Here is a 26,359-nt window from a genome sequence, read left to right as displayed (position 1 = left end):
TGGAGTCAAAGTCTCTTGAAATGCTTCTACTAGGGTACCTTGACACTGAGTGGAAGGACCGTCAAAGGAGCCCCTTTATGTTGGCCAGCAGGCAGCACTGTGTGGCAGTCAGCCATCTTCTATCACACCTGGTCTATTAGCGCTTACAGGCCTAACAGCCTTCTGTGCTCTGCCCCAAACTCTGGACCACACAGTAGCTGACCTTTCCCAGGTGGGACCCCTCACCTGGATCACACAATAGCTGACCTTTACCAGGTGGGACCCCTCACCTAGACCAGCACTCAACTCCAGGTCACTCACTTTGAAGGGGTAAAGAGTATGTCCCCTGTACAGGGCCAGCGTTCCAGAACTCTATGGAGGGAAGTGTGCACATTCAGATATTTGAGACCAACTCAGCGGTGCAAAGGTCTCTAGCTAGTTGCCTAGCCCTTCTGAGTTTTAGCACTTACCTCGCACAATGGGGACACCAGCACTTATCCTATCTGCCTCCCAGGCCCACGTCAGGGTACTCTGAGAAAGCCTGGGCAAGACACCATTTCTTGTGCTGTTACTATTTTTATATTTTCTCACCTACCCATGGAAGTTTTCCCTACAAGTGTCTGACAGACTCCAGTATTTTAGTGTGCTTCTAATTAAAAGTACAGCCTGTTGTAATCATTAAGATCCTGGAGTTTAAGGTTGTGTGTGTGTGTGTGTGTGTGTGTGTGTGTGTGTGTGTGTGTGTGTCTGGCCGTCTGTCTGTGTATGTGTGCGTGTGCACCTGTGTGCGTGTATACATGCTCACAGCATGGAAGGCTCCTTCTTCCTGGGAAGCCCTGCTGGATCTCCTGGGGGACAAGTTTGTTCTACAGCTCAGGCAACAACATTTTCTGGTTATAAGCCTTCCCCAGGGAGGGAAACACTTAAATCACACTCCACTGCAGGTATGTAGAAATGAACCATAGTCAGGAGGATGGTGGTACAGAGCAGGGAACTGGCTAAGAAGGGAATTCTTAGAAAGATCCGAAGTTGAACCAGAAGAAGGTAAAACCAAAACACTGCAACCCTAATGGGGGAAGTCCTTCTGTGTACATGTTGTCCTATTGGTTGGTAAATAAAGCACTGTTGGCCAATAGGGAAGCAAGATAGGTGGGACTAGGAGTCGAGGAGGATTTTGGGAAATGTAGTCAAGAGTAGGGGTTGCCATGTGATCCTGAGGAAGAGAGGATGCAAGTCTGGCGTTCTCAGTAAAATAAGACCGTATAAAAATATATACCAGTAATTATGGGTTAATAATTAAGTCAGAGCTAGCCATTAAGAAACCATAGCAAACGCCAACAGCTTCATAATTAATATAGTGTCCTGTGTGTTCATTTGGGACTGACGCGGCTCAGGGTCCAGGCTGGTGGGAAGGATGCACATTACATAGAACCCACTCAAAACTTCTAGTGAAGTTTCACTAAAATGGAAGGGGACAGGGCACAGTTATATAGGCAGGAACTCTAAGCAGACAACAGTGACTCTCTGTGTCTCTTAACTCCTGGTGTTTAAAAAATATTTATGTTTATGTGTGTGGATGTTCTGCCTGCCTGTGTATCTGTGTACTATGTTCATGCAATGCCCACAGAGGAGAGCCTCAGGTCTCTAGGACTAGAACTGTAGATGGTTGTGAGCTGCCATGTGGATGCTGGGACTTGAACCTGGGTCTTTTGGAAGAGCAGTCAGTGCTCTTTTATTTCTCATTATGTGTATTTATGTGTATGTCTGAGCGCCATGTGGGCATGTGCAGGTGAGTTCTGGTGCCCACAGAGTTCAGAAAAGAGTGTTGGAGCCCCTGGAGCTGGAGTTGTGAGCCACTCGACGTGGGTGCTAGGAATGGAACTCCATAATACACGCTCTAACCACTGAACTGTTTCTTCAGTCCCAACGCCTTAAGATTTTGAAACAGGGTCTCTTGTTTCTCAGGCTGCCTAGACCTTGAGATCGCCCTGCCACTGCTTCTGCTTCCTTCCGTACTGTGGGGTACAGACCTGTGCCGCTGTGCCTGGCTGAACCCTTGTTTAGTCCCGTCTTCCACTGCATAGCTTAGTTCTGTGTAGTGAATACAATCGGTGTGTTAGGTTGCTTTACACAGCAGCCGAGTGACTCATAGGAGACCAGGTAATTTCCACCCCCCTCCTTCATCTTATCTCTGGGCAAGACACCATTATTTGTACTGTTACTATTTTTATATTTTCCCACCTACCCATGGAAGTTTCCCTACAAGTGTCTGACAGACTCTTCCCACTGCCCTCTCCCCACTCCTTCTATCCCCTCCCTCTCTCCCTCTCTGTTCCTTCCTCCTCCTCCTCTCCCATTTTTTCTTCTCCCCTCAGCCATGAACATCATGTAGAGTGGCCCAACTACAGGGAAATGAAGCCTGTAGCCTGCAGCCAGTGGGGAACAGGCCTGCCAAGAGCCACATCAGAGAGTATAGAAGAAGAAGGTCTGGCTGACAGCTGGCCTATAGTGTCACAAGAGACCTTGAGCCAAAGGAATTCAGCTGTGGTGTTCTGGATCCTGATCCTCAGAGGCTGTGGGATAACAGCTGCTAATTCTTGGGCTAATTTGTTACACAGCATGAGATAACCAATGTAGCTTTCAGTGCTTAGAGATTCTGCCGTAGCAAAATCTCAAACATGGGGATGTCTCTGGGCCTGGGTGGTAGGCAGGAACAAGAGTTTCAAGGTTCATGTTCATGAAGAACTTAGGTTCTCTGGAGAAACATGAATTTGGGATCAACCACTGTGAGGATTCATGGGCAGTGACAGGGGTCACAGAGACCCCAGGAAGGGGGGTCTAACTGTGCAACATCAGAGATGCTACACTGGGGGAGGGGGTAAATGCCCACAGTGGTGTGATGACCTTGTCTCAATACTTTCAGCCTGAGTTTTGAACATGTTGCCTGAATTCTTCTTGCTGAGTATAGTAAGCTGGGAAAGGAGCTAGACAAGTTAAAAGAGGGACTGTCTCACACACACACACACACACACACACACACACACACACACACACACACGGAACCAGAACTTGCTAGTTTTGAAGAGTCCTAGACTTACCAGATGGCAGATGATGCTAAAATTAGGAAATGACTTCTGGGTAAAGATCAGAGGCAGGCACGTTCACAAAAGCACAGTCCAAAGATGAGGTGGAGGTTGGGACTTCGTCAAGATCTTGGGAAGACCGAAGGTGGCATTGCCTAGCACGGTTCAGTGACACTGAGGAGCCTATAACTGTGTTCAAGGGTCACACTCAGATCTTTCCAACCACACATCCCCAAGAAGCTGGAGGGCATTTCCTCTGCAGAGACTCAAGGAAGCGCAGAGAATGTCTTTGAGAGACTGAGGTGGGCTCTTCCAGTAGTGAGAAAACAGCAGGCTTCACAGAAGGTCTTCCTTGTTTTTGGAAGAACTGTATCAGTGGGACCAGCATGAAAAGAAGCTGTGCGACCCCAAGTTCTACAGACAGGAAGCTGAGAAAAGAACTCAATTGCAACTACATGCCATCCTTCAGAGACAGAGAGGGGCGACTTGGAGGCAGAACTGAGAGCCCAGAGTACTCACTGATCATGGACCTGGCTGCAATAACATGTGAGATTTCCATGGCAAAGGGTGGAACCAAAGCCTCGTAAAGGAACAGGGCAGGACTCTGACCGACTGAGGGACCTCCCATGTTTGCCCAGCTGCATCACAGAGGAGCTCTAGATAGATGACTTCATGTGTTTCTTGTCCTCCCCCTTCTTGGATGGGTGTCCATAGTAGCACCCCCTGTCTGTCCTGAAGTTAAAAACATACTGGGTATGCAGATATGTGGGGTAGGGGTACAACGAAGTTGTCCTCTTAGACCGAGGCCCACAGATCTAGAAAGAACCAAATGCAAAGAACTACACCCAAAGAACCTCGTGTGTATCCGCACATGCCCTCTACCGCTGATGTCACCTAATAGTAACAGTGGGAGGAGCAAGTGTATTCTGTATGGAGGAGGGATGAGTCACTGGGGGAGGCAGGTGGACTATAGCAGTCAGACTTCCAGATGGCTCTCACCTCCTGGACGATCACACCCCCGGAACTTGCCCTTACACCACAGATTGGTCTGCTTGGTCACAGATGATGGTAAACCAGGAAGCAGATATCCAAAACCCAACTGAGCCCCCCGGCACTCTGTCTCTGGCTGACAGCTGAGATATAAAGAGAGACCCTAAACAAGATCATACTGTCTGAGCCACCCCTGTGTTTCTGACCCTTTGAAGCTGTGTGGGACTATAAACGTTTGCACCTTTAAGTTCTACACTTTGGGAATTATTTTAATATGCAGCAATAGATACCCTACACAAATATTCAGTCTTGGCCTTTGTTCCATTTTCAGCAAACTATCACTGGCAATGCTGATTAGCAAGGTACCTAAAGAAGTCACAGTCACTCGCTCACTAACAGACAGACACAGACACATACAGACATACAGACAGACACAGACACACAGACACACACAGAAGGAGAAGGAGGGGGAAGGAGAGAGAGAGAGAGAGAGAGAGAGAGAGAGGGAGAGAGAGAGGGAGGGAGGGAGGGAGGGAGAGAAAGAGAGCGAGAGCGAGAGAGAGATCATACCTACAAATACAGACCAGACATCATGGGTACAATACAAACACAAACACAGGTTCATTCTCAAGTTCGTGTAGCCCTTGACGTTGGAAGCTGCTTTCCAGGCATCATCTTATTTGCACTGCAAAGTCTAGCTACAAAGGAGATGGTCTATTTGATAGAAGATGTACACTTCAAAGAGGTGAATCTTTGCCTCAGGGCTACTCATCTAGTAACAGGGCTCAAACCAAGCCTAGACAGCTCAGCACACTCAGGAGGCCACCTATGAACGTGGCAGGAATGTGGACCCTGCAGAGGTTCACTCTGTGTGGCTTCCTGGTAAATGAAGGTACAGGTAAAATGTGTGTTTGCTTCAAGTTTTTACAGACTAAAAAGCCTGATTTCAGTAAATGTTCCTAGCCCTCAGCGCCACAGAGTTCCCACTCATGGGAGGGTCTCATCAATGCTGCAACTAGGTCATTCTCTTAACTCTGGGCGGCCACTGAGGGTGTTTGTGAAAATGCAGAGATCTGCCTGGGTGATCCAGTCAGATCACACCAACCACTGACACCCCCTTCCCCAAGAGACGGGGTGGGAGCTCCAGGGAGCTGCTTGCAGTAGAAGGGGCTAGGGCATATTGCCCTTCTCATCACAAGGGGGTGACCGGATGAGAGTCCTCAATTGTTTACAACCAGGTAATAACGCCAAAATACACCAGAGGTGGCCAGGAAGGGGGCCTGAGATTGCCCTGATGTCTTAGGAAGGACAGTAGGCCCATGTGGTTCCAACAGAGGGGACCTAATGACCTGACTTCACCCCTGCCTGAGCATCTCTAACACCAGCAATACCAGGCAAATGTGCTCTCTGCCTATCCCCCAGGGCCCCCATCCTGTCCCTCTGTGCCATGGCCACAGCTCAGGCTTCCTTCTGAAGATTCTCAGAAGGCTGCCTGGACTACAGAAGTGAGTTCAAGGCAAACCTAGGCAATGAGACCCCGCCTAAGTAAAAAGACAGCTGGGGATGAAGTTCTATGGTGAAGCACTTGCCTAGCACGTGGGAAGCCCCAGGTGTAGTCCCTGGTACCGGAGGGGACGTTATGAACTGTTTAGTAAGGAATTCTTTCAAGGATATCTCATTAGTAATGCTCGGACAATGAGGTGCTTAAGCTTCCCACGGATTGCTGGTGAGCATGAGTGTCTGTCCACTTACAAGGCAGGGCTACAGAGCCTGCCGCTGGCTTGGCTTTGACTACTCTGGCGCTGGATTGTTCTGTGTCTGTCCAGGCCACTGGAAAGCCTGGGTAGCTTTACCTTGCTACTTGTGTGTGGAGGATACCCGCATCTTGTAGGTGTATAGAGCAGGAGAGAGCCCAAGCAGCCACTCATGTGGTACCCTGGTGACCTCCCCCCCCCCAGCTTCTTCCATGGATGCTACATATAGGCATCACCTCTGGAGACCTGTTTTCCTGAGTTACTTTATTTCTGTTTTCTGGTGTCTTGCCTAATTGAGCCTTTGCATCACTTCTGGAAACCAGGCCCTCCCAAAAATACTCCAAACCATAACAGAGGCTACCTTGGCATCCCCAAAACAAATGCATTGGAATAAGTGTCTAAAATTAAGTTACTGGGAAGGCACAGAAATAACTCCCAGAGCTCAGGGTAGATGCTGACCCAGGCAGGGAGGCTCCTTGGTATTTTAAAACCTGTGCCCTTGTCATTGCTAGGGAGCCTTGGGGGAGTGGAATGCACCCTCATGCCCTGGGCTGGGCCTCTTGATTAGGTGCAGAGGGCAGCTGGAGAAAACTCTCGTTAGAGGAATGCCCATTTCGATGTAACTCATGTTACTCTCTCTTGGACATCTTCCTGGGTGGGGCCATAACCTGGAAAAATCTCTGGTCTACTATAGGAACTTCCAACATACGTTCACTCACGAATCACTCAGTGGAGGGAAGGCAGGGCTGGCCTAGTGCTGTGGCTGAGTACAGTCTGGTGGGCTTGGCTCAAGTCTTTTATTTTTTCCTCCCTTTGAACGAAGCAGAGTGGCCCCTCTTTCAGTACCTTTGAAAATGGAAAGCCCATCCTCATACGACCATGGCATCTGGAAAGTTAAGTAGGTCTATGCCAAAGGCAGCGTGGGGCCCAGGACAGGGAAGGTGAGACCAGGAGGAAGTGAAAGAAGACTCAGGCTAGAGGACAGGTTAGAAATGTAGGCTCTGGAGTCAGGCCTCCTAGCCACTTTACTTCTCGCTACAAGTTACTTTCTTCATCTGCAAAATGAAAATAAAAATAGCATGCCCTTCCTTGGGATGCTGGGAAGATTATATGAACCAATATTTGTTTAAGGCTCAAAACAGTGTTCTTAATATAGTGAGCCTTGGAAGTGCTCATGGAGTTGCTGAGTTGCTCTGGCCTGGGCTGAGGGTGGGCCAGACTTCTCAGGATCAGCAGAAAGACCCACAGAACCAATGGATGAACAGCCTGCCGCCCCCATTCCAGCACCAGTGAACCTACAGTCTGGTATTACTTCAGAATATGTGATCAATAGTCTTGCACACCTTCAGAACCAATGGATCTACAGCCTGGTATCCCTTCAGAACCAGCAGTTTGTAGTCTGGTACCCCTTCAGAACTAGTGATCTATAAGCCTTGTACACCTTCACAATCAGTGGATCTACAGGCTGGTACCCTCTTTAGAGCCAGCAAACCCACAGCCTGCCACCTCTTCAGAACCAGTGGATCTGCACTCTGGTACCTCTTTAGAACCTAGGGGATCCATAGCCAAACCACCCCCTTAGAACCAGCAGATGCACAGCCTGGCACCTCTGTAAATAGGATGCTCTTCCGTGGTGTCTGATCTTAAGCAGCCAGATGCAGGGAACATGACAGCACAGCTCAGGATGGCTGGGTGCCAGCATACAGACCTGGACTAGATACAGAGAGGAAAGATGCACAGGACCAGAGACATTTTCTGCTTGTCTAGAACTTTCTGGAAAGAACACTAGCTATTTTTACTGTGAGACTGGCCAGCTTCCATAATGTTCTCAGTTCTGTCTTTCCCATCACATGGTTAATGAATGGAATAGATCTGGAAGACTCCACTTTAATTGCATTGAGAGCTGGACTCACAATCACATTTCATGGCAGAAAGCCTGGGCTCCTAGAGCATCAGGCAAGGGCCCTGGACCAGACTCCAAGGCTCCTGGTCCAGCATCCTTTCCATCCATGCTCACAGTGGAAGGTCTCTCAGAGTAAATGGTAGGAGGAAGAGGCGCTCGGGTTTTCTGAGGGTGCAGTGATTGTGTGGACTTCCTGAGTTCCTGCCCCCACATATAATATAATGGCATCCCTGACCCTGGGAACAAAAGGAATAAATGTGGTGAATATCTCCCCCCCCAAAAAAAACAAACCCCTGTTTGGTGAGAGATGAGCTGGACTTAAAAATCAAGTGAGCCTGGCCAAGGGCTTGGCAGTCTACTATGTACAGTGTCCCCCATGGGAAGTTGGGATGATTGGGTTGACCGGAGCACGATTACTTGAGCCTTGAGGGGAGCGTGAACCAATGCACAAATGCCCACTCTTTCAGAAAAAGAATGACGAAGGATTCTGAGGCAGAGTACTTAAGGCAACTTGGTGGCTGGTTCCTAAGTGTACTGTGTCCTGTCCCAGCCACAGGCACCTGGAGTAGCAATAGTCTTTGGATAGTTTCTTGGTCAGTAGTGCTCCTGTCCCCAGTCCAGGAGGCATGCCCCTGCCCCGTCTTTGGTTGCCTTTCTTGATCCTACCCCCCTCTTTGGTTGCCTGCGTATCCCTGCTCTGCTCTTTGGCACTTACAGGGTCTGAATGAACTCTGACAGCTGGAAAAAGGGGGTAAGAGTGATCAGAAAGAGTAATGTCCAGTTACTCGGTTGAGGACATGGTACTGGGAGATGCCCATTGCCCAGAGGGAAGAGTCGTTGCTCAGGAAACCTGCAAAGTGTACAGCAGGCCACCTCTTATGCCTGTTTGACCTTTATACGGCTGTGGATTCTGGGTTAGGGACACACTGGTCCCTCTATAGGAGAAGGTCCCTGGGGGTCTGTAGTGCCACAAAGTATGCAGCTGGGAATGGAGCTTGAGCTTGGAGCATATACCAAAGGAGAGTGGCAGAAAAGGGGCCCAGAAAGACTCAGGGTTCACAGACGAGTGTGCCCAGCCTCCATGGGGACCAGGAGCACTGGTGAGGCAACACCGCCATACAGAGGATGGTGCGACATGTCACGGCTCGTTCAGAGCCTGGAGGCTCCATTTTCAATCAAACGAGGACCTGGACATGTGGCTTGAAGCAACGAGCTGCTCTTCTTTCCAAGAGAGCCTGCCTGGGGGTGGGTGTGCGGGAGGAGGAGACATCCTAAAAATAATTCCTATCTGACTCATTTTGCTCCCAATCTGACAGGGCTGCCTGCCAGGTGGGGGTCTGCCTGGCCCATTTTCTTATCTATCTTTAGCAGGGACTTAATGAGGGCAATTTCCTTGCTGAGATAGAAAGAGAAACCGTGGGCAATGTGAGCACAGATCCGTCTCGCAGTCCCCCGGCTCCCGACGACAGGATGGCAATGACAGTCACTGTGGGGTTGAGCTGTCTACGAGGGCTTTGGTGATGGTGTCATCCCAGGATGGTGCAAATGAAACGGCAAAACCAAGCCAATGACAACCAGGGTGGGAGGAGCCCTCTCCTTCCTCTCACCTCCTATCACTGCCACCATGTGGACAATATGCCTAGCTTTCTCCTGGTTCCCCGCATACCCCTTTATCTTTAGCGTCTCTCTGCCCTGTTTCAAAGAGCAAGCATAGCTCATTCCTGTTTGGGAGGCTACCCCCCAGAATGTCACTGCAAACACAGAATTAGCAAACACTGAATTATTGCTCCTCTAGTCACGTTTCACCAACTCATCAATATATGATCTCTTTATATGCGAGTTTCTGTTTATAGACTGCCTATTTTATTTATTATTTATATGGTTTGTTATTTATTTTCACATGTATGGGCATTTTGCCCGCATATATGTCTGCGCACCTTGTGTATGCTCTGCCTTCAGAAGCCAGAAGAGGGAGTCAGGTCCCCTGGGATTGGAGCCACAAATGGTTGTAAGCCACCACATGGGTACTGGGAATCCACTCCAGATCTCTGGAGGAGCTGGCAGTCCTCTTAACCACTGAGCCATCTCTTCAGTCTCCTGCAGACTTTATTTAATATATGTTGTTGATCTGTTAACACTGAAGTCATTGCAGGGCTGAGTCCTGACTGCACCGAGATCATAAATGCTCTAGCTCTCTCTGTAAGGCATGCCACAGTTTTCTTGAACTTGGGATCCTGGGGATGATGAGATTGCTCTGTGCTCATGGGACCCACATTTTCCTTTTCTGTACCAACAAGGAACTTGAACTTAGGGTCACTGCACAAACCTCCAGCACTTTACTCAGGGACCATGCAAACATTGAAACCACTAACAAAAGCATACATGTGTGCAAAACATAGCACTAGACAAACCATGATCAGGGTAAGAGATGGAATAAGAAAAGTAGGATGGTACACTCTATGACCTTGGCTGGGATCCTTTATGGCATGGAACTCAAATTATTTAGTATTCCATGTCTGCTAATGACTGATTACCAAAACATCACAGGTATTTTCATGTTACAGTAAGTTGTAGTAAGCAGGCAAACTTGTACTGAGCACTGGTTGTACTTCCTCTAATTGATGGAAGCACTGGACCTGTGTAGAGTAAGGAGCCCTGAGATGAATGGGGAGATGCTAAATGATCAAGGAACCGGCAAGTTCTAGAGAGATGCTGAGACTTGCAGACAGGAGACCAGATGTCATTTGACATGTTAGGTTCAAATGTAATGAAGATGGATTCTGGATTGAAGGGAGGAGACACCCATAACCACTGACGATCTGGGGTAGGGATGCCAGGGCAATGATAAACAGCCAGACTTAAAAATATTAATACAAGGGGCTGAAGAGATGGCTGCTCTTCCAGGGGACCTGGGTTCAATTCGCAGCACCCACATGGCAGCTCACAATGTCTGTAACTCCAAGATCTGACACCCTCACATAGAAATACATGCAAGCAAAACACCAATGCACATAAAATAAAAGTCAATACATTATTAAAAAGTATTAAAACAACTCTAAAATTACATTTTTGTACATGGAGACAGCAGGCAGAAACACGAGGCTGACAATGGAGTACCGGATGTAACTTACTAAGGGATGGACAAAAGAAAGTAGATCATTTAAACCCTGAGTCTGACTGCCAGGAGGGAACAAGACTTGGCCTGGGAAAGGCAGGGTCATGAAGAGATAGATCCTGGAACAGGCCTTTGAGCTCACACCGTCTCACTTGAGCAATGGGCAATGATGGTTACACAAGAGTACATCATGTGAAGTCATGAATGGCCCCTGATTGTGTCTGCAACATTTTAGAGAATACATACAATACATGGCACATTTTAGGTAATAGCTGGTAAGACTTTTATAAGGGCTAGGGAGGGGTCTTTGTTGTAATTTAAGAAAAGCGGTGTGCAAGAGAAAGACACCATGAGACAGGGTTCAAGCAGAGGGGGTTTTTAACTAGGGAGAGGGGTCACAAAAAGGGGAAAGGGAAGGGGGGAGACCAGCCTCCAAGACAGAAGTAGCAGGAGAGAGAAGGGAGGGGAGAAAAGAGAGAGGGAGAGAGGGGAAAAGACAGAGAGAGGGAGAGAGGGGAAAAGAGAGAGAGAGGGAGAGAGAGAGAGGGAGAGAGAGAGAGGGAGAGAGAGAGAGAGCGAGAGAGAGAGAGCGAGAGAGAGAAAGCGAGAGAGAGAGAGAGAGAGAGAGAGAGAGAGAGAGAGAGAGAGAGAGAGAGAGAGAGAGAGGGAGAGGGAGAGGGAGAGGGAGAGGGAGAGAGAGCGAAGGATGGGAGGGGAGCAGGGCCTTTTAAAAGGGAACATAGTGAATGTGCACAGGTGGTGCCCTTAGTGGCTGCAGCTGAGGACATACTCTGTCAGAACCCCAAGGACAGGCCAGTACAGATGCCTGAATACTAACAGTCTCAGTGGGTAAAAAGCACTGGAAAAAGTGTGAGGAGCAGAGTTTGAGTCACCAGAACTAACTTACAAGTTGGATGTATAACACAAGCTTTTGTAATCCCAGTACCCTATGGGGAGATGGGAGGTGGAAACAGGAGAAGCCCTGGAGGTTGGGGCAGGCAGTCACAGACCAGCTAGTCTGACATACACAGCAGAAAAAAAACCGAGATCCTGTCTGTCCTGTCTCAAGTACCCAAACCCCTCTGACCTTCACAAAGGTACTGTGTTTCCATGAAGGTGGTTCCTAGAAAGATCACACTTGAATCACTGTGCTCAATAAAGATCCACCCTCTTCAGTGTGGATGGGCATCATTCAACCTACTGAGGGCTAGGCATAGTACAGAAGGCCAGATCTCTCTCTCCCCTCTCTCTCCTCTTTCCCTGCCTCCCTGCCTCCCTGCCTCCCTCCCTCCCTCCCTCTCTCTGTCTGTCTTTTTTGTTTTGAGACAGGGCTTCTCTGTATTGTTTTGGAGGCTGCCCTGAAGCTCACTCTGCAGACCAGGCTGGCCTCGAACTCACAGAGATCTGCTTGCCTCTGCCTCCTGAGTGCTGGGATTAAAGGCGTGGGCCACCACTGCCCGGCTAAAGCCTGCTGATTTTGTAAGTGAGACATTCATGTTCTTCTGACCTTAGATACCAGTGCACTTGGTTCTTGCCTTTTGGACTTGAGACTGGATTACACCATTGGTTTTCTGCAGCAATGCTTAGAGCAAACGGCAGACTGAGTGATGTTATGGTCTCTATCACCCCAGGAGCCAATTCTGATAGAAAATGGACAAAGATTGTAGCTATGTGGATATAGTTCTTAATTTCAAAATTTAAAGATTGTAGATACCACCTTTTCCCAAGGAGATTTGCAAATACAGATGGTTTAGAAGAAAATAGGTGAATATTAGTTGCTAGCATAGCTTCATAGACTAAATCATAGCCAGATCAAATCTGCCCTCTTCTCTGAAAGGATCACTCTCCTGGGACACCCAGGGAACAGTATAGATAGCAAGATCCAGAGAGGTTTCGAGGGGCTCTTCCCATCTCTCCATCCTTGGACTTGTTCTAATCATATAAACAAAAGAAACACCAAGACAACTCAAGAAACAAACAAACAGCAACAAAAACAACCAAAGTCCCACAACTTGTTTTTTTTTTTCAAAGATGAGTATGGTAGCACATGTCTGCAATTCTGGTACTAGAAAAACTGGGGAAGGGGGATTACAGCTCAAAGAGTCTGTGCAATGAGTCTCAAAATTAAAAAAAAAATTGATACATAACTCATTTGTTACAAAATCCAACCCTCTAAAGCACGGAAATCAGGGTTTTGTAGTAGTCTTGTAAATACACTATACCAATGGCCTCCAATTCCGGATGTCCTATTTGTTTTTATCAGTGACAGACGGTGTTTACAAGGAGCTTGCAAAATCAAGGCTGATGGCTGATCTTTGGGATCTGAGCACATGCAGGCAGAGGAAGCAAGGCAGAGATTATCGGATCCTTCACCGGTTCTACAGTTTGAGGACACCAAGCCACAGCCACTGTCAGCTGCAGGACAGAGACCATGGTCACCCTGCAGTGTCCACATAGCCCAACTCTGCACCCCGGGGGGATGGCTTGCTCTCTGGCTTCTCGTGCAGCAGAGCCATCTGACGCTAGCCAGGATGGCCAAGGTATTCTTTATTTCTTCCTGTCCATCTGCTTTGCACATGGAGTACATTAACCATTCTGGGACCTCACTTAATGAAGCAAATCTGTTTGAAGATCTCCTGACTCCTGGCAGCATAGGTGGGCATCATGAAAAAGACCATTACTGCCTCTGTTAGTCTCCCTGCTCTAATTGCTGAGAGGCCAGGCTTTGGAGTCTGTGGGGTCTTCTAAAACTCTTGACAACCTAGGCAGGGGATCTTCAGAGCAAAAAGATTCTGGTTTCTCCCTCCTATTTATTATAGTGGGACTATTTGCCTCTGCTTCTAGAAGCTATGCTGGTGGCTTCTAGGGATCCTGGGGCCCATCACCTGCCTAGCTAGCTTTGCTTCTCCCTCACATTTCCATCTCTCTTTCAAATTCTTCTGGAATTTCACTAGTGGTTTAATCATTATTCCAAAAGGAGAGCATTTGAGGCTCTCTCCCCACCCCCAACACTCCCATGATGCCTCTGTCTCTGAACCACAACCGAGGGGCTGCATAGGCATATACAATACTCTGGTTAATTCTGCAGTCAGAATGCCGCTGTGCTGCCTCCACCGTAGGCCCTTGGCCATGCCAGCCTTGCTCCAGTCCACAGAACATACCACGGGGGATAATTATAGTTGTGGGGGTGGTGCTTTGAGAATGGCCTCCATAGGCTCATACATTTTAATGCTCGGTCCCCAGGTGTGGTGGAACTGTTTGGGAAGGATTAGAAGGCATGGCTTTGTTAGAGGACGTATGTCCTTGGAAGCAGGTTTAGAAGTTTCAAAAGCCGGTACAATTTCTAAATAGCTTACTCTATGCTGTGTGTGTGGATCCAGATATAAGCTCTCAGCTCTTATCACCACGCATACCTCCCGGCCACCATGTTTCCTCTGTGACGTTTATGAACTCACCCTCTGAAACCGTAAGCCCCTAATAATGCTTTTTATAAGTTGCCTTGGTCACGGTGTTTTGTTACAGCAATAGAAAAGTAATTAAGACAGAGTGTTCAAAGGGGCTTCGCTGTGGGTAGCTCAATGTACTGCCTACATCCCTTTCAGAAACTGCTCTCACCCGGCTGGCTGCCCCTATGGAAGTGGTCCTGGTCCCGATGAGCAGGACCCCTCCTGATGATCAAGGGACATGATACATAAAGCTCTTTATAGTCACTCCATCTTAGGCCAACTCTCAGGAGTCCCTGTACAGTCAAAACATGCCACCAAGCCTGCTCTGGAGGTTGATTTCTCTCTGCCCAAGCCTGCTGCTTCTTGGCCCTTCCTAACAGCACACCTTCCTAAGCTCCACCTCATCCTGGAGTCTGTTTCCCAGGCTGCAGATACTACAACGTGCAGCATTTGTTCACTGCAGCGATATGCTCATCTCTTAAAATGGAGCAAAGAGTGAGGGGAGTGGAGCGAGGGTGGGGAGTGGGAGGAGGGGGTGCAGACCCCCCTTCCACAGGGATGATGGTACATTAAGCAAACAGAGGGTATGAGCCAAGACTTCAGTCCCTTAGTGAATTTCTTCTTCCTGGATGTTGGAGTTGGGCAGAAAGCTTTAGGGGGAAGCAGACAAATCCCCAGCAGCCCCTTCTCAACTGTCCACTTCCAACCCTGTAGAGATGGAGTGTGCAAAGCCATGCTACTCCTGGGAAATGCATGGCATATTCATTAATTCCATTTCTAACTCCAAATGCATAATTTTTGTCTGAAATCTGTCATACTTTATTACTTCCCCCAAATTAGCAAGTGGTTATCAGTTATCCAAATTTTGGGAAAATTCTTAAGGAGAAAGCGTCAAGCTTTCCTTAAGCTGACTGTGTGGCTAAGCCTTTTGCAAAATGGGGGAAAGATAGCCACAGCTTAGTTTTAATCAGGGCCCCTGAAAGCAGTCTGAGGGAGGTGGGAGCTGAGTCTCAGCTTGCTCCAATAGAGGGGCTCCATGTACCTACTGTCTGGGCTTGGGGATGCCAGGCCTATGAGGTTAGACCCAGAAGGTAGTGATGAGAAGAATATCTACTCTATATGAAAATGCTTTCTGTTCCCATTAAAGTTCCTCTGAACTGAAGATCCTGCTACTAAGACCACCCAAGAGCTTACAAGAATGAGCTTGTGTAAGCCTCTCAAGTAGTGAACACATTTTATGTAAGAAAACACAGTTTTCAAGAAATGAAGTTCCTTGGGAGCTGGAGAGATGTCTCAGCAGTTAAGAGCCCTTATTGCTCTTGCAGAGGACTGTAGTTCAGTTCCCAGCACCCACGTTGGGAGGTTCACAATTATTTGTAACTCCAGTTCCAGGAAGACCTGATGTCTCTGGCCACAAATGGGCACCAGCACACGTGTGCACATACTCATCCACAGACACACATTCAGATATATAACTCAAAGGAAGCAATTTACCACATCTGGCTCCCATTGCCAAGGCATATGTCTATATTGATACATGGTTTAGCTCCTTGTTGCCTCCAAATTGAACCAGGAGAGAGAAAAGCAGAAAAGCACACAGACACCAGGAGAGAGAAACAAGACTAGGACATGTGGCAGACTTCTGTGCAGATGAGGATGCTAGGTCCCAGTTTTGAGAATGCCTATTCCGGCGGGGAGGTACCACTCAGTTCTAGGCACAGCAATGTGTCATGGGGTCTGCAGCTATCAGACCCCAATTCCAGTCATTGTGTAGGGAGACAGAAGGCCAAAGACTCCTGCAGGCATTCCAAGGTGAGTCACAGGGACACCAGGAGGATGTAGCTTGCCACTTCCCTTCTCATGACAAATGGCAAGATTTCCGTAGATGCTAACTGTGTTCCTTGGTTACCACAGCTGATTCCGGTCATATCTCTTTCTCAGTGAGGTTTACACCTTAAATGCTACCAAGGCTAGCCTGCAGTACAGACGTATCAAGTATCTAGGTTTGAAACCTAGCAAGGCCGCTACGGAGGGTCACCTGCTAGGAGAACTGGCATTTGACTTGGTAATGTTTCACAGCCTATCTGTGAATACCAGAATCACCAAGAGAGACTCGGAAGTCCCCTGCTTTTAGATAATAAAGTCTTTTAGCTACATTGTTACCTGCTGTCTCACGAAAATCCCTACCATCTGGGGGCTCTATAAACAGGGCACTCCCCCAAGTGAGAAACAGGCTGTTGTATTTCTGACTGGTTCCTTGTCTAGCACATACTTCAGCTGTGTGTGTCTGCTACCTTGAACCACAGTCTGACTCTGGTAGCCAAGATGCTCCGTCTCAATAAACACAGGCAGCTGCCACTAGTCTTTCCACACAAACCCTTCATGGGTTTCACCATGTGGATGTGCTTCCTTCTACCCTGGCCCCAGTCCTCCGGCCTTCCTCACAGGATATACTTTTTGTCCCTTTAATCATCTTTATTGCCTCTCTTTGGATGCTGGCCCGGTCCACATCCTTTGCAAGATGCATTGACCTACCCTGAGCATTCACTCTCATGAGTATGGATAAGTAGATGTCCAGTTCCTGGTCCTCTCTTGCTATGCACACCCCCTCCTGACATTCCAGGGTCATGTTGTTTCCGGAGGCCCTGCCCCATCTAGGAGACTCCTGTGGAGCATGGTGACCTGGCCCAAAAAGTGACATGTGGGCTGACCTGGATGCCAGTGCCTTGGCCCAGAGAAGTCTTCTCATATGTAAGTCTTGGCATCTTTGAGACAAACACTGGGGAGGAAAGACAGAAAGCCTTCTGCTCTCTCTGACTCCTTCCTGGCATCTTTTCTCCTTTGAGAGGGGCTCCCTGTTTCTTTCCTTTATCCAGAACCCAGAACCCAATCACTGTCATGTGTAATGATACAGAGCAGAGAGGTGGCACAGGCCGGGAATCAACTACACCCTGGTCAGGGCAGGGGCAGTGTTCGGTTCAGCCCTCTTGGCTCAGTTTCCTCTTCTGATGTCTGTTGATGCCCAGACCTTAGCCACGGCAGCCTGCCTCCCAGTTAGCTGGAACTCATTTCCTTGTGAATCTTTTCAGAAATTGAAAACCTACTATTGGATGGCAGGCATTCTGGGCCTCCATCTTTTGCCCACCTACTACTCCTGGTTCAGGATTTCCATGAGGTGTAAGGGTCAGAGGTCCAGCTTGGCCTGAGGACAACACCCCCAGCTGTGGCCACGCAGCACCGAGGGCAGGTGCTCCTAATTTTCTGAGTAGAGGATGTTAGTTGGCTGTCTCTTGTCTCTTAGAGAACATTCTCCTCACATAAAAGGCAAAACCACAAGCCATCACCATTGTCTAAGAATAAATTCCCTATAGGGAAACACCTCATTCTAATTCCTCAAGCATAAGCCTTTTTGTTCTTCCTTTTTTTAAGATTTTCATCCAGAAATATTTTTTGCACATTCAAGCAAAAAGGAAAAAGAATCCCACTCCCCTTTAGCACAAAGGCTGCACACAGTATGATTCTGCACCTGGAAATTTTCATTTAAACTATATCAAGAAGACCTTTCCACATAAGAAAGCCTTGTAGACCACACACACACACACACGCACGCACGCACACACGCAGCACGCATTTTTGGAGGTTCCATCTTGGTTGCCTGCTGCCTCATTGCTTTTCCTTTCCCTTGGTTACTACTACACAGGACTGTGAAGGCCACTGAGAAGTATGGACAAATCCCTGGGATGGAGACAGAAAGAGGATTGACTTTGAATCTGTGAGCTTGGAGAGCCTCCTGGAGGCCATGTCTCTAAGCATGCAGCCCATGTGCTCCGTTTGTTAAGGACATACTGCCGTCTTGGTTAGTGGAAAGAGCATTTAATCCTGGGCAATGCCCACTCCTAGGAAGGAGTGGAGACGGTGGCCCTCTGCTGGTCTTCTGAAGGGACCTGATCCCTAGATCCGCCACAGAAATGCAGTTGCTGATGCTACATAACCAAACCCATTGTACTTCCACTGTCTCCTTAAAGGTGCCCATCCCATTTACAAGTGTAGCTCCGTCTCACAGCATAGCCAGAGCTAACCCGCCCAGCCGCCAGCACAGGGAAGAGTGACAGGTCCACAACAGTCTCTCCTACCTTCGGTCGTTTCTCCTCCTCCGGAATAACTTCTTGGTGTGTGCGATCTCCACTTCATGGGGCATCGGGTGGTAGCCCTGTGACATGGGGGGGGGGGAGCATGAATCATTTTTGTGCAAGACCACATTTACCATAATAACACCCAGTGAAGGACGTGAGAGGCATTCTGACTACCAAATCAGACCAGAAAATAGAAATCATCAGAATGAATGAATCTCCCACCTAGGATGGATGCTAAGATTCCAGACTCAAAGAATAGGGGGACCAGAGGGAGCCCTCAGAATTTTTCATGTTCAAGCTCTCAAATATGGAGGTTGTTCAGGCCAAGGTTGAGCACGTAACCCAATGTCTTTCAGACAAGGACAGCAGAGTCAAGGCCACCAATGCCTCCTCACCCTTCTCCTTGGTTAGGAGCTGGCTCCATGTAAACAGTCCAGGGGTCCTTTCCCCTGGAGTTCCAAGCCAGAGAGCTGAGTATTTCCCTTTATCTATAAGGGTCAGATACATAGTCAATGGCTGTAGGAAGATGACAAGTTCTTTTTCCAGTCTCCAGTTATAAATGTCACCACCTTCTACTGTAGGCCATTGATAGAGTTGAAGGTGAGTGTGCCCAGCCTTGAGCACAAGCTGACTCCTAATCCTAGGTACACATCCCCCATGCAATTTTACTCTTCCTTTACCTTGGAAGTATTTAGGGAAAATATGCAAAGGTCAAATTGTCTTCTAGACTTCAAAGGAGGGCCTGGGGAAAGTTCTATGGGTGGCTTTTGCATTCTGTCCTTATAACGATTCCTTATAGATTGACATCAAGGTTGGGGAGAGACCTGCTTATGTACAACGCCAATGCTACCAAATGCCAGGCCCAGGCAGAATTATTTGCAGAAGCTGGTCTTCATACCTGAGAGGCAAATGTGTCCATGTGGGGACATGTTCAGGAGCACTGTCATTCTATTCTGGGCAGCTGGAGTGAGTAACCATGATCTAGGATTGGATATCCAAGGGGAAGAGTCCTCTCCTGGGGCCTAGTGTACCTGAGATACCTACAGGGTCTCACACTGTGTAGGCATGAAGGAGATGAGAGAGAAGCCACAGATCTAGGTATAATAGAGTAACAAGAGAGGGTCCACTGGGCCCCAAGTCCCACTTGGCAGTCAGGGAGATCAAGGCCCAGAGAGGTCAAACATCCAGAGAGATTGTAGAGTCTTTCACTGTGACTCTCCAGGGAGGGTCTCCTTTAGACTGCCTTCATAGGGCAAGATAGAGGACATTGGCAGCCTTGGCTCTACTCAGACTGGCCAGTTTGCTGGAGCTTCCCAGAGAGGTGATGGGAGGACAATGGGTCAGGCAGACATGGGATCTTGGAGTTATGGTTACTTGGCCCAGACTTCTATTAAGTCTGAAGAGCAAAAGCCATTTTAAACTATTTTAATGATGGCCCTTCCCTCCCACTCCTGGTCTTTCTAGCCTCCAACAAGCCAGCCAAAAATGCGTGAATGGATTCCAGGCTCCAGGCAGCCACAATGGGCCGCTGGGACCTTCAGGATATGCTTTGTTTAATGGATTTTTCAAAGGGTATTATTTGTTTTCTTTAATATAAAACACAAATAAGGAAAAACACCAAGTCTTCCCCTCTTACTTCCCCTCTCCCACCCTGACCAGGTTCAGGCCGGCTCCTTCTCCCTTTTTCTTCCCTCCCTCCCTTCCTGCTTCACTCTAGGCCTCTCCAGGTCACTGTTGGAACACACTGGGAGTGCCCCCAATAGACAATGGTCAGGAAGCTGAGACTCCCTCCCAAGCTGGTCCTGAGCTGGCAGCAGACCAGGATCTCAGTTCTGGGCTGACAGATGGAGCAGCTCACAGTTGTATAACATGAGCCAGGAGTGCCAACCTCTTCAGTCCTGCTGCAGAGCTCTAGGACCTAATGCATATCCAGGCCTCTTCCCACACAGGCTGCAGCCATGGAGAGTTGTCCCTTGGCTCATACCCAGGACTAAAGGAAGAGACCATCCATCCCCCTCAGTCATGTCATCCCTAGGATCAGCTCACCTGAGCTGTGACCACTGAGCTAAGGCTGAGAGGATGGCACGTCCCAGACAGAGACACCCAAAGACAGAAGTAACCAGTGGAAGGAGTGTCGGTTGTTCTGACAGCTTGGTCAGGGCAGAGGGATTTCTGCCTTCAGACGGGAGATGCACCTGCTTTTCAGAAAAGATCTACTCCCCTGCAGGAGAATGAGCTGTGCCAGGTTCTCAGAGCATCCTTGAAAACACCCATGGCCCTGGTGCTAACAGCTTGCTCAGCACATCCGTCTGCTCCTCTCCAAGCAAGAGAACCAAAGGCCGGTTCTCTCAGGTGACTCTTCATATCTATGGCCAGAAGGCTGTAGGTGTGCCTCTGAGGTGTCACCCTGGACACAGACTGCCACTAGGTTCTGCGTACTCTTCCTCAACTCCTCTCTGGGGACAGTTCTCCCTTTGACTTTGGGACCTGGCTACATTTCCCTAATATCCAACCTTTGAGCTTGAGGACCTTGACCTGTATGGGCCCTGGAGACAAGCAACTCACAGAAACCAAGCTTCTCTAGAGAAGGAGGAAGGGAAGGTGGGCGGAGAATCCCTGTACACACAGTGCTGGCAGAGCATATGTTTGACATGCACATGCATCTTTACAAACACACACATATCCCAGTGCTGGAAGTCAGTGCAAGAATAAGATGCTCCCTAAGCGACAGCACATTATCTTTGTGGTTGCAAAAACATGTTCTATAAAACAAGCCCACTCCAGAGTAGGCTTGGTCAGGGGGAAAAAATCACAGTGTGTTGGTTACTTTTTATGGTCAACTCCGCACAACCTATTCACCTGGAAAAAGATAACCGCACAACCCTCAGCTACCAGTTGCTCCTCATTCTTTAGTTGTCCCTTGACCCCAAGTCACATGAAGGTGCGTTCTATTTCAGTCCCAAACGCTCCCAGTCTACCCTGCAGCTGGGCTCTTCCTTGCGACAGATTTTAGTTCAACAGAAAGCCTCCTGTGGTCACCCTCCCCTCATGGGCTGATGGTTCTCCTCATTGACAAGGTTTTCAGGGCAGCCTCTAGTCTTTCCTTCCTTCCTTCCTTCCTTCCTTCCTTCCTTCCTTCCTTCCTTCCTTCCTTCCTTCCTTCCTTCCTCCCCCCCCTTTCTTTCCCAGGGTTTCTCTGTGTAACAGTCCTGGCTGTCCTGGAACTTGCTTTGTAGACCATGCTGGCCTCAAACTCACAGAGATCTGCCTGCCTCTGCCTGAGTGCTGGGATTAAAGGTGTGGGCTATTATACCCTGCTTCCTTTCTTTTCTTCCTCCCCTGCTAGTTAAGTTTTTTGCATGCTTAACTTTGGGAGGACTGCATTTTCTGGAATGACTATCTGGGACCTGGCACCTGGCTTTAGAAGCATTGTCTCATGTTTGATCTGCAAGACTAGAGCGTATGCCCTGGGCTTGAGACATGAGACCAAGCAGCAGGTAGAGGGGCTGGGGGAGCCACTGGACTGGCATTCCCTGTTGCCACACAGCTTTTCCAGCCAAGGAGATGATGGTACTCATTTGGAGAATGTGACCTTTAGATTCCCCCTGTACCACCAATGGGTCACAGCTCAGGAGCAGTCCACCTAGGAGGAAAGCTCTAGTGACTGCTTTCATCCCACTGGCCTGGAGAGCCACTTCAACCTCTATTTATGGAAACATAGCAGGAGAGCTGGGCTGCGGCCAGGATGTAGCAGTGCCTGGTATGGGGTTTAGAGGAGCCTGGAGAGCAGTGAGCCAGGGAATCTCCAAGGACTTGCACACCTCTCTGTCAGTCACCCCGCCACAGAAACAGCTCTCTTTCTTGCCTTGCAGCATCTTCCCACGTCTGCTTCTCTTAGAGGCTCCAGCCTTCACCCCTACACAATGTTCGTGCCCTGAAAAGCTGGCTCTACTTCCCATGACAATGAATCCATGCGGTCGCAGCAGTGGGACAGATGTCTTAACACTCCATCTCTGGTCCAAATAGTCCAGGTAATTGTTTACATGTTTATCTCCCCAGCAAAGCTGTATAAACTTTCAGCTCAGAGCTAGGCTTCCTTTACCCGTGTGCTCATGGTCTCTGCACAGGCAGACACTGTGGACCTCCATAATTGCTCTTGGAAAGAAATTAAGACAATGGATTACTCTCGATGAGCCAGATTTGGGCCATCCTCTTCTACCCAGTGTGGACTAAGAGCACTTACAATGTGACCTAGGGACCCAGGAGCCCACCGTCTGTGGCTTGCAAGTACTATTTCTAGCTTTGCAAGAAGTTGGATCTTTGATGGCCCCATAAGCTCTCAACCTCCTAACACAGCTGGGTGCTTAACAAAGGCAATGTCTTCTTCAGTTAAATAGGAAGGATTGTGGCTGTCTGGATCCTTGATCCTTACTCAGACTGTAAGATCTTTGAGGACCACGGTGGCCATTCACTAGCTTGCAGGGCAAGGTGTCATACCCATTGCTGACTCTGTGAGCTTTCAGTCTTGCAATAAATGTCTCAGTTTCGCTCAGTAAGTCCTAGGTACAAAGCAGCAGATGGGTGTGGTCAGGCATCCTCTCTCTGAGCTGGTTTCCCCTGGTGAGAATGGAGAGACCGATACTAGCTCTTGACTGTGAGAAATAAGTGAGGCGCTAGAAACAGAAGCATATGATATGGGGGAATGCATCTGCTAGTTCCACAGTACAGATTTACTGTGTTCAGGGGAGATGGGCTCTTGGGCAACTCTGCCCATAGAAAGAGAATGGTCCAAGGGTACCCTAGGTTCACAGAGCTAAAGCCAGACAGACTACGGTATCAGTGTCCACAAAGGGAAGAATTCATCCCGAGGGGTCATACAAGCAACACATGCTCAGCACAGTGAGATTGGGAGTTTCAATCTGAAAGGTACAGGGCTGAAGCCCAAACTGGGACCAGGAATCAGACACCAGATGGTGTCCCCCTCATCAGTCCCTTCTTGGGTATGATCATTGCTTATAAAATGCAGGGGACTCCTGCTTTCTGTCCTGGATTTGTATTGTTTATTGGCATGAAAGAGTTGGGTGGAGATAAATTATAGCCATGACTACAGCCTAGACAAAGCTGGAGGAGTCTGGGGACACCTAGGGTCCTACTTTCCCTGTCTAAGCCCTTAGCTTCACCTCCAGAGTCACATCTTGAGTGTTATAGATGCTCAGTGGACACCTTCCAACTGAAGTTATAGTTGGAAAAGTAAAGAACAGCTTAGGTATGTGGGACAAAACCTGTTCGCTCTACCCGTTGACTTTTCAACAAGGACTTTGTGGGTCACTGCGGGGTGGCAAGACGACGAAGGAGGCAGTAAAGCCATCCCTGCACTTAGACATCCTGAAGCTGGTGGCACGTGCAGAGGAGCTGGTCTGACAATGAGGGGAAGCTAGATGGCCAGCTCTTTCCTTCCCCTCCAGCATGCCTGCTAAATACACTCCCTTCTAACAGCGTGAGCAATTTCATTCTCCTGGAAGACAGTCAGGAAAGAGAATGGATGTCTGCATGGATTATAAGCTATTGCAGTGCTAATCACAGTGACTACCACACATTGAGGAAAGTGTTGTGTTTTGCACATATTAAACACATCAAACCTCCCAACAGCCCTGAAGAGAAGGTACCATCATGACCCATCCCCAGTAGGGGTGGAAAAAGGAGACAGGCTACATTAAGCAGCAGTTTTAAAGGCATGCAAGCAGAGGATGGAACCAGAGTGCCAACTCTTCTAAAACCTAAGAGTCGATCTGAACATAGCTCAGAATCAAACGTAATGAGATATTCCTAAGAATGACAGTCACCAGACACAGCCGCATCACTGTAGGGACCCATCCGGAAGTCAAGGGAGGGACCCGAGCTCCATGACCAATGGTAACTTCCATAGCAGATACTCAGTAAATGTAGGTTGATAGGATGGGGAGATGATGGAGACAGCATTAATCAAGCTTTGGAGTACGGTAAGTCCTACTGTGGGTATCCACTCTAGGCAGTTATGGTGTGGAAAGCACACATCCATGGGGCAGCTGTTCTGGGGACTCTGTTTACAGCATGTCCCTTCTTCCACATTAAGATGCCTCTGTGCTGAGGGAGTATGGTCAATGCTATGAGAAAATACTGGACCTCCCTGACAAGGGGGTTGTTCAAAAACCAAAAGCAAAATTAATTAAAAACTACCCAAATTAAGATGTATGGAGTCTAAGGCACTTTCCAATCAGGAGCAATGGTAAGAAATCCATAAAGACCCAAGCAGATGTTGCATGCTGACACATTCCTACATGGAGCTGTGCCTCAACTGGAAGTCCTACGCCACATGTCTTTGGTATATCAATGGCCTCAATGTCTTAATATCTCAGTGATGCTGGATATTTTAAGGATGCGGAGTGCAATCGTAACAAATTCAGTGTTTGTTCCTTCCGAGAAAGCAAACCTGACCTTTTGTCATATGGGAATGAGCCATTAAGAGTTCTCTGCCACATAAAAGGGTCTTGCTGGGCGATCCAAGTCAGTGCAACCATTGGTTTTCACCTTTGGGCTCACTAGGCAGTAGCAGCCCCATGACCTACTTGGTGTCTATTTACCCAGTGTGGCCGGAGCAGACAGCGATCTGACCTACTTCCAGGGGCACCATGGTGGCTCAAGAAGAAACAGAGGAGAATCTGAGAACCTGTGCTTGGGACATTGAAGCTTGGCTTTCTGGTGCCTGCTGGCGCTGCCCCGCATCCCTGGGTCCCACTCAGTGGAGCGCCATGCTCTTCCTCCACCCTGTCGCTGCCAAACTACCATTCTGGAGCAGGTGCAGAGCCCAGCTCCAGCCCAAGCCACCAACCTCTGAAGTCTAGGTGGGTTTGATGTGGGACCTCCTAATTCTCTACCTGGAGGCCACAAAGCAGATGACAGCTTACATAGAGCACAAATGGGTCACGTGAAAAGATCACTAAGGCCAGAGAGCAGCAGCATGCAGAACCTGTCAGCAAGACCCTCTCTGTGTCTGCTCTGCTTTAAGGGCCACTAAAAAATTATGAAGAGTCTAAAGAATGGTTTAAAATTTCCCAGCATATGTGTCACGTCAATGTGTCAACTGCGGCTGGGGAGTCTATGCAGGGTCCCCCTCTAGAGCAGGGGTTGGCAGACTTTTCCTGTAAAAAGCCAAAGACTAACTATTTTAGGTTTTGCAGGCCATATGGTCTCTGTCACAACAACTCAGTTTCGCCATCGGATAGTGAAATCAGCACAGAAGTGTGGCTGTAGTTCAGTAAAACTCTGTAAAGCCCGACGGAAAGCTGAGTTGGAGTCGGGGTCAGGGCCTGCGGATCCCAACTCTGGGGCCTTGCTAGGAGGCCGAGTGTACTGTGAAGCAGTTACTCTCCCTTCACTGCTCAGCTCACTGGTGGCTTCTTACATTTGACGGGTGCCCCACATCCTCACCCCTTTCCCTCTCCTGGTTTCAGGAAAGAGCTAGGGGAAGATAAATGGATCGTGTTTACATTTGCAGTGATGAAAAACTGAGTTCAGCAGCTTTTAGCCCTGGCTGCTCTGTATCAGCCTGGGGAGAACTTGAAACCTTACTGTTGCTCAGGTCCATTGGCGGACGCTGATGCACCGGATATGGGTGCAGCCTAGGCGCCAGAGCTCCTAGGTCAACCTAAAAGGAGGTCAAGAGTCATTGGTAGCAAAAGGAAACGGGCAGCAGAGTTTTGCTATAAGTAAGTCAAGGGACTTTTTTTTTTTAAATAAAACATCCTTGGGGATGGAGAAAATGAGAAAAAATGTTCAAAACCTTTGAAACCACACCTCATGGAACACCATGGGTCAAAGCTGGGACCAGGTAGACTTCAGTATGCTCTGCAAAGGTAATAGACTGCACCGAATAGCTAGTGTGGTTGTTCATGAAGGGCAGGGCTCTGGTGATACTTG

General features: G+C 48.5%; 1 protein-coding gene across 3 annotated transcripts in view; it reads right to left on the bottom strand.

Moving 5' to 3' along the window:
- The window catches only part of Ctif (cap binding complex dependent translation initiation factor), a 240,336-nt gene that overhangs the window by 107,619 nt on the left and 106,358 nt on the right, over positions 1–26,359 (bottom strand). For all 3 annotated transcript variants that reach the window (XM_013118055.3, XM_013118056.3, XM_005076456.4), the window contains exon 7: positions 18,404–18,480. In XM_013118055.3, coding sequence (XP_012973509.1) covers positions 18,404–18,480 — 77 coding nt within the window. The remainder of the gene's footprint in view (positions 1–18,403; positions 18,481–26,359) is intronic.

This window comes from Mesocricetus auratus, unplaced genomic scaffold (genome assembly GCF_017639785.1).
Source record: "Mesocricetus auratus isolate SY011 unplaced genomic scaffold, BCM_Maur_2.0 Super-Scaffold_6730, whole genome shotgun sequence".
In the NCBI taxonomy this organism is placed as follows: Eukaryota; Metazoa; Chordata; class Mammalia; order Rodentia; family Cricetidae; genus Mesocricetus; species Mesocricetus auratus.
This window is presented reverse-complemented; position numbering and strand designations above follow the sequence as displayed.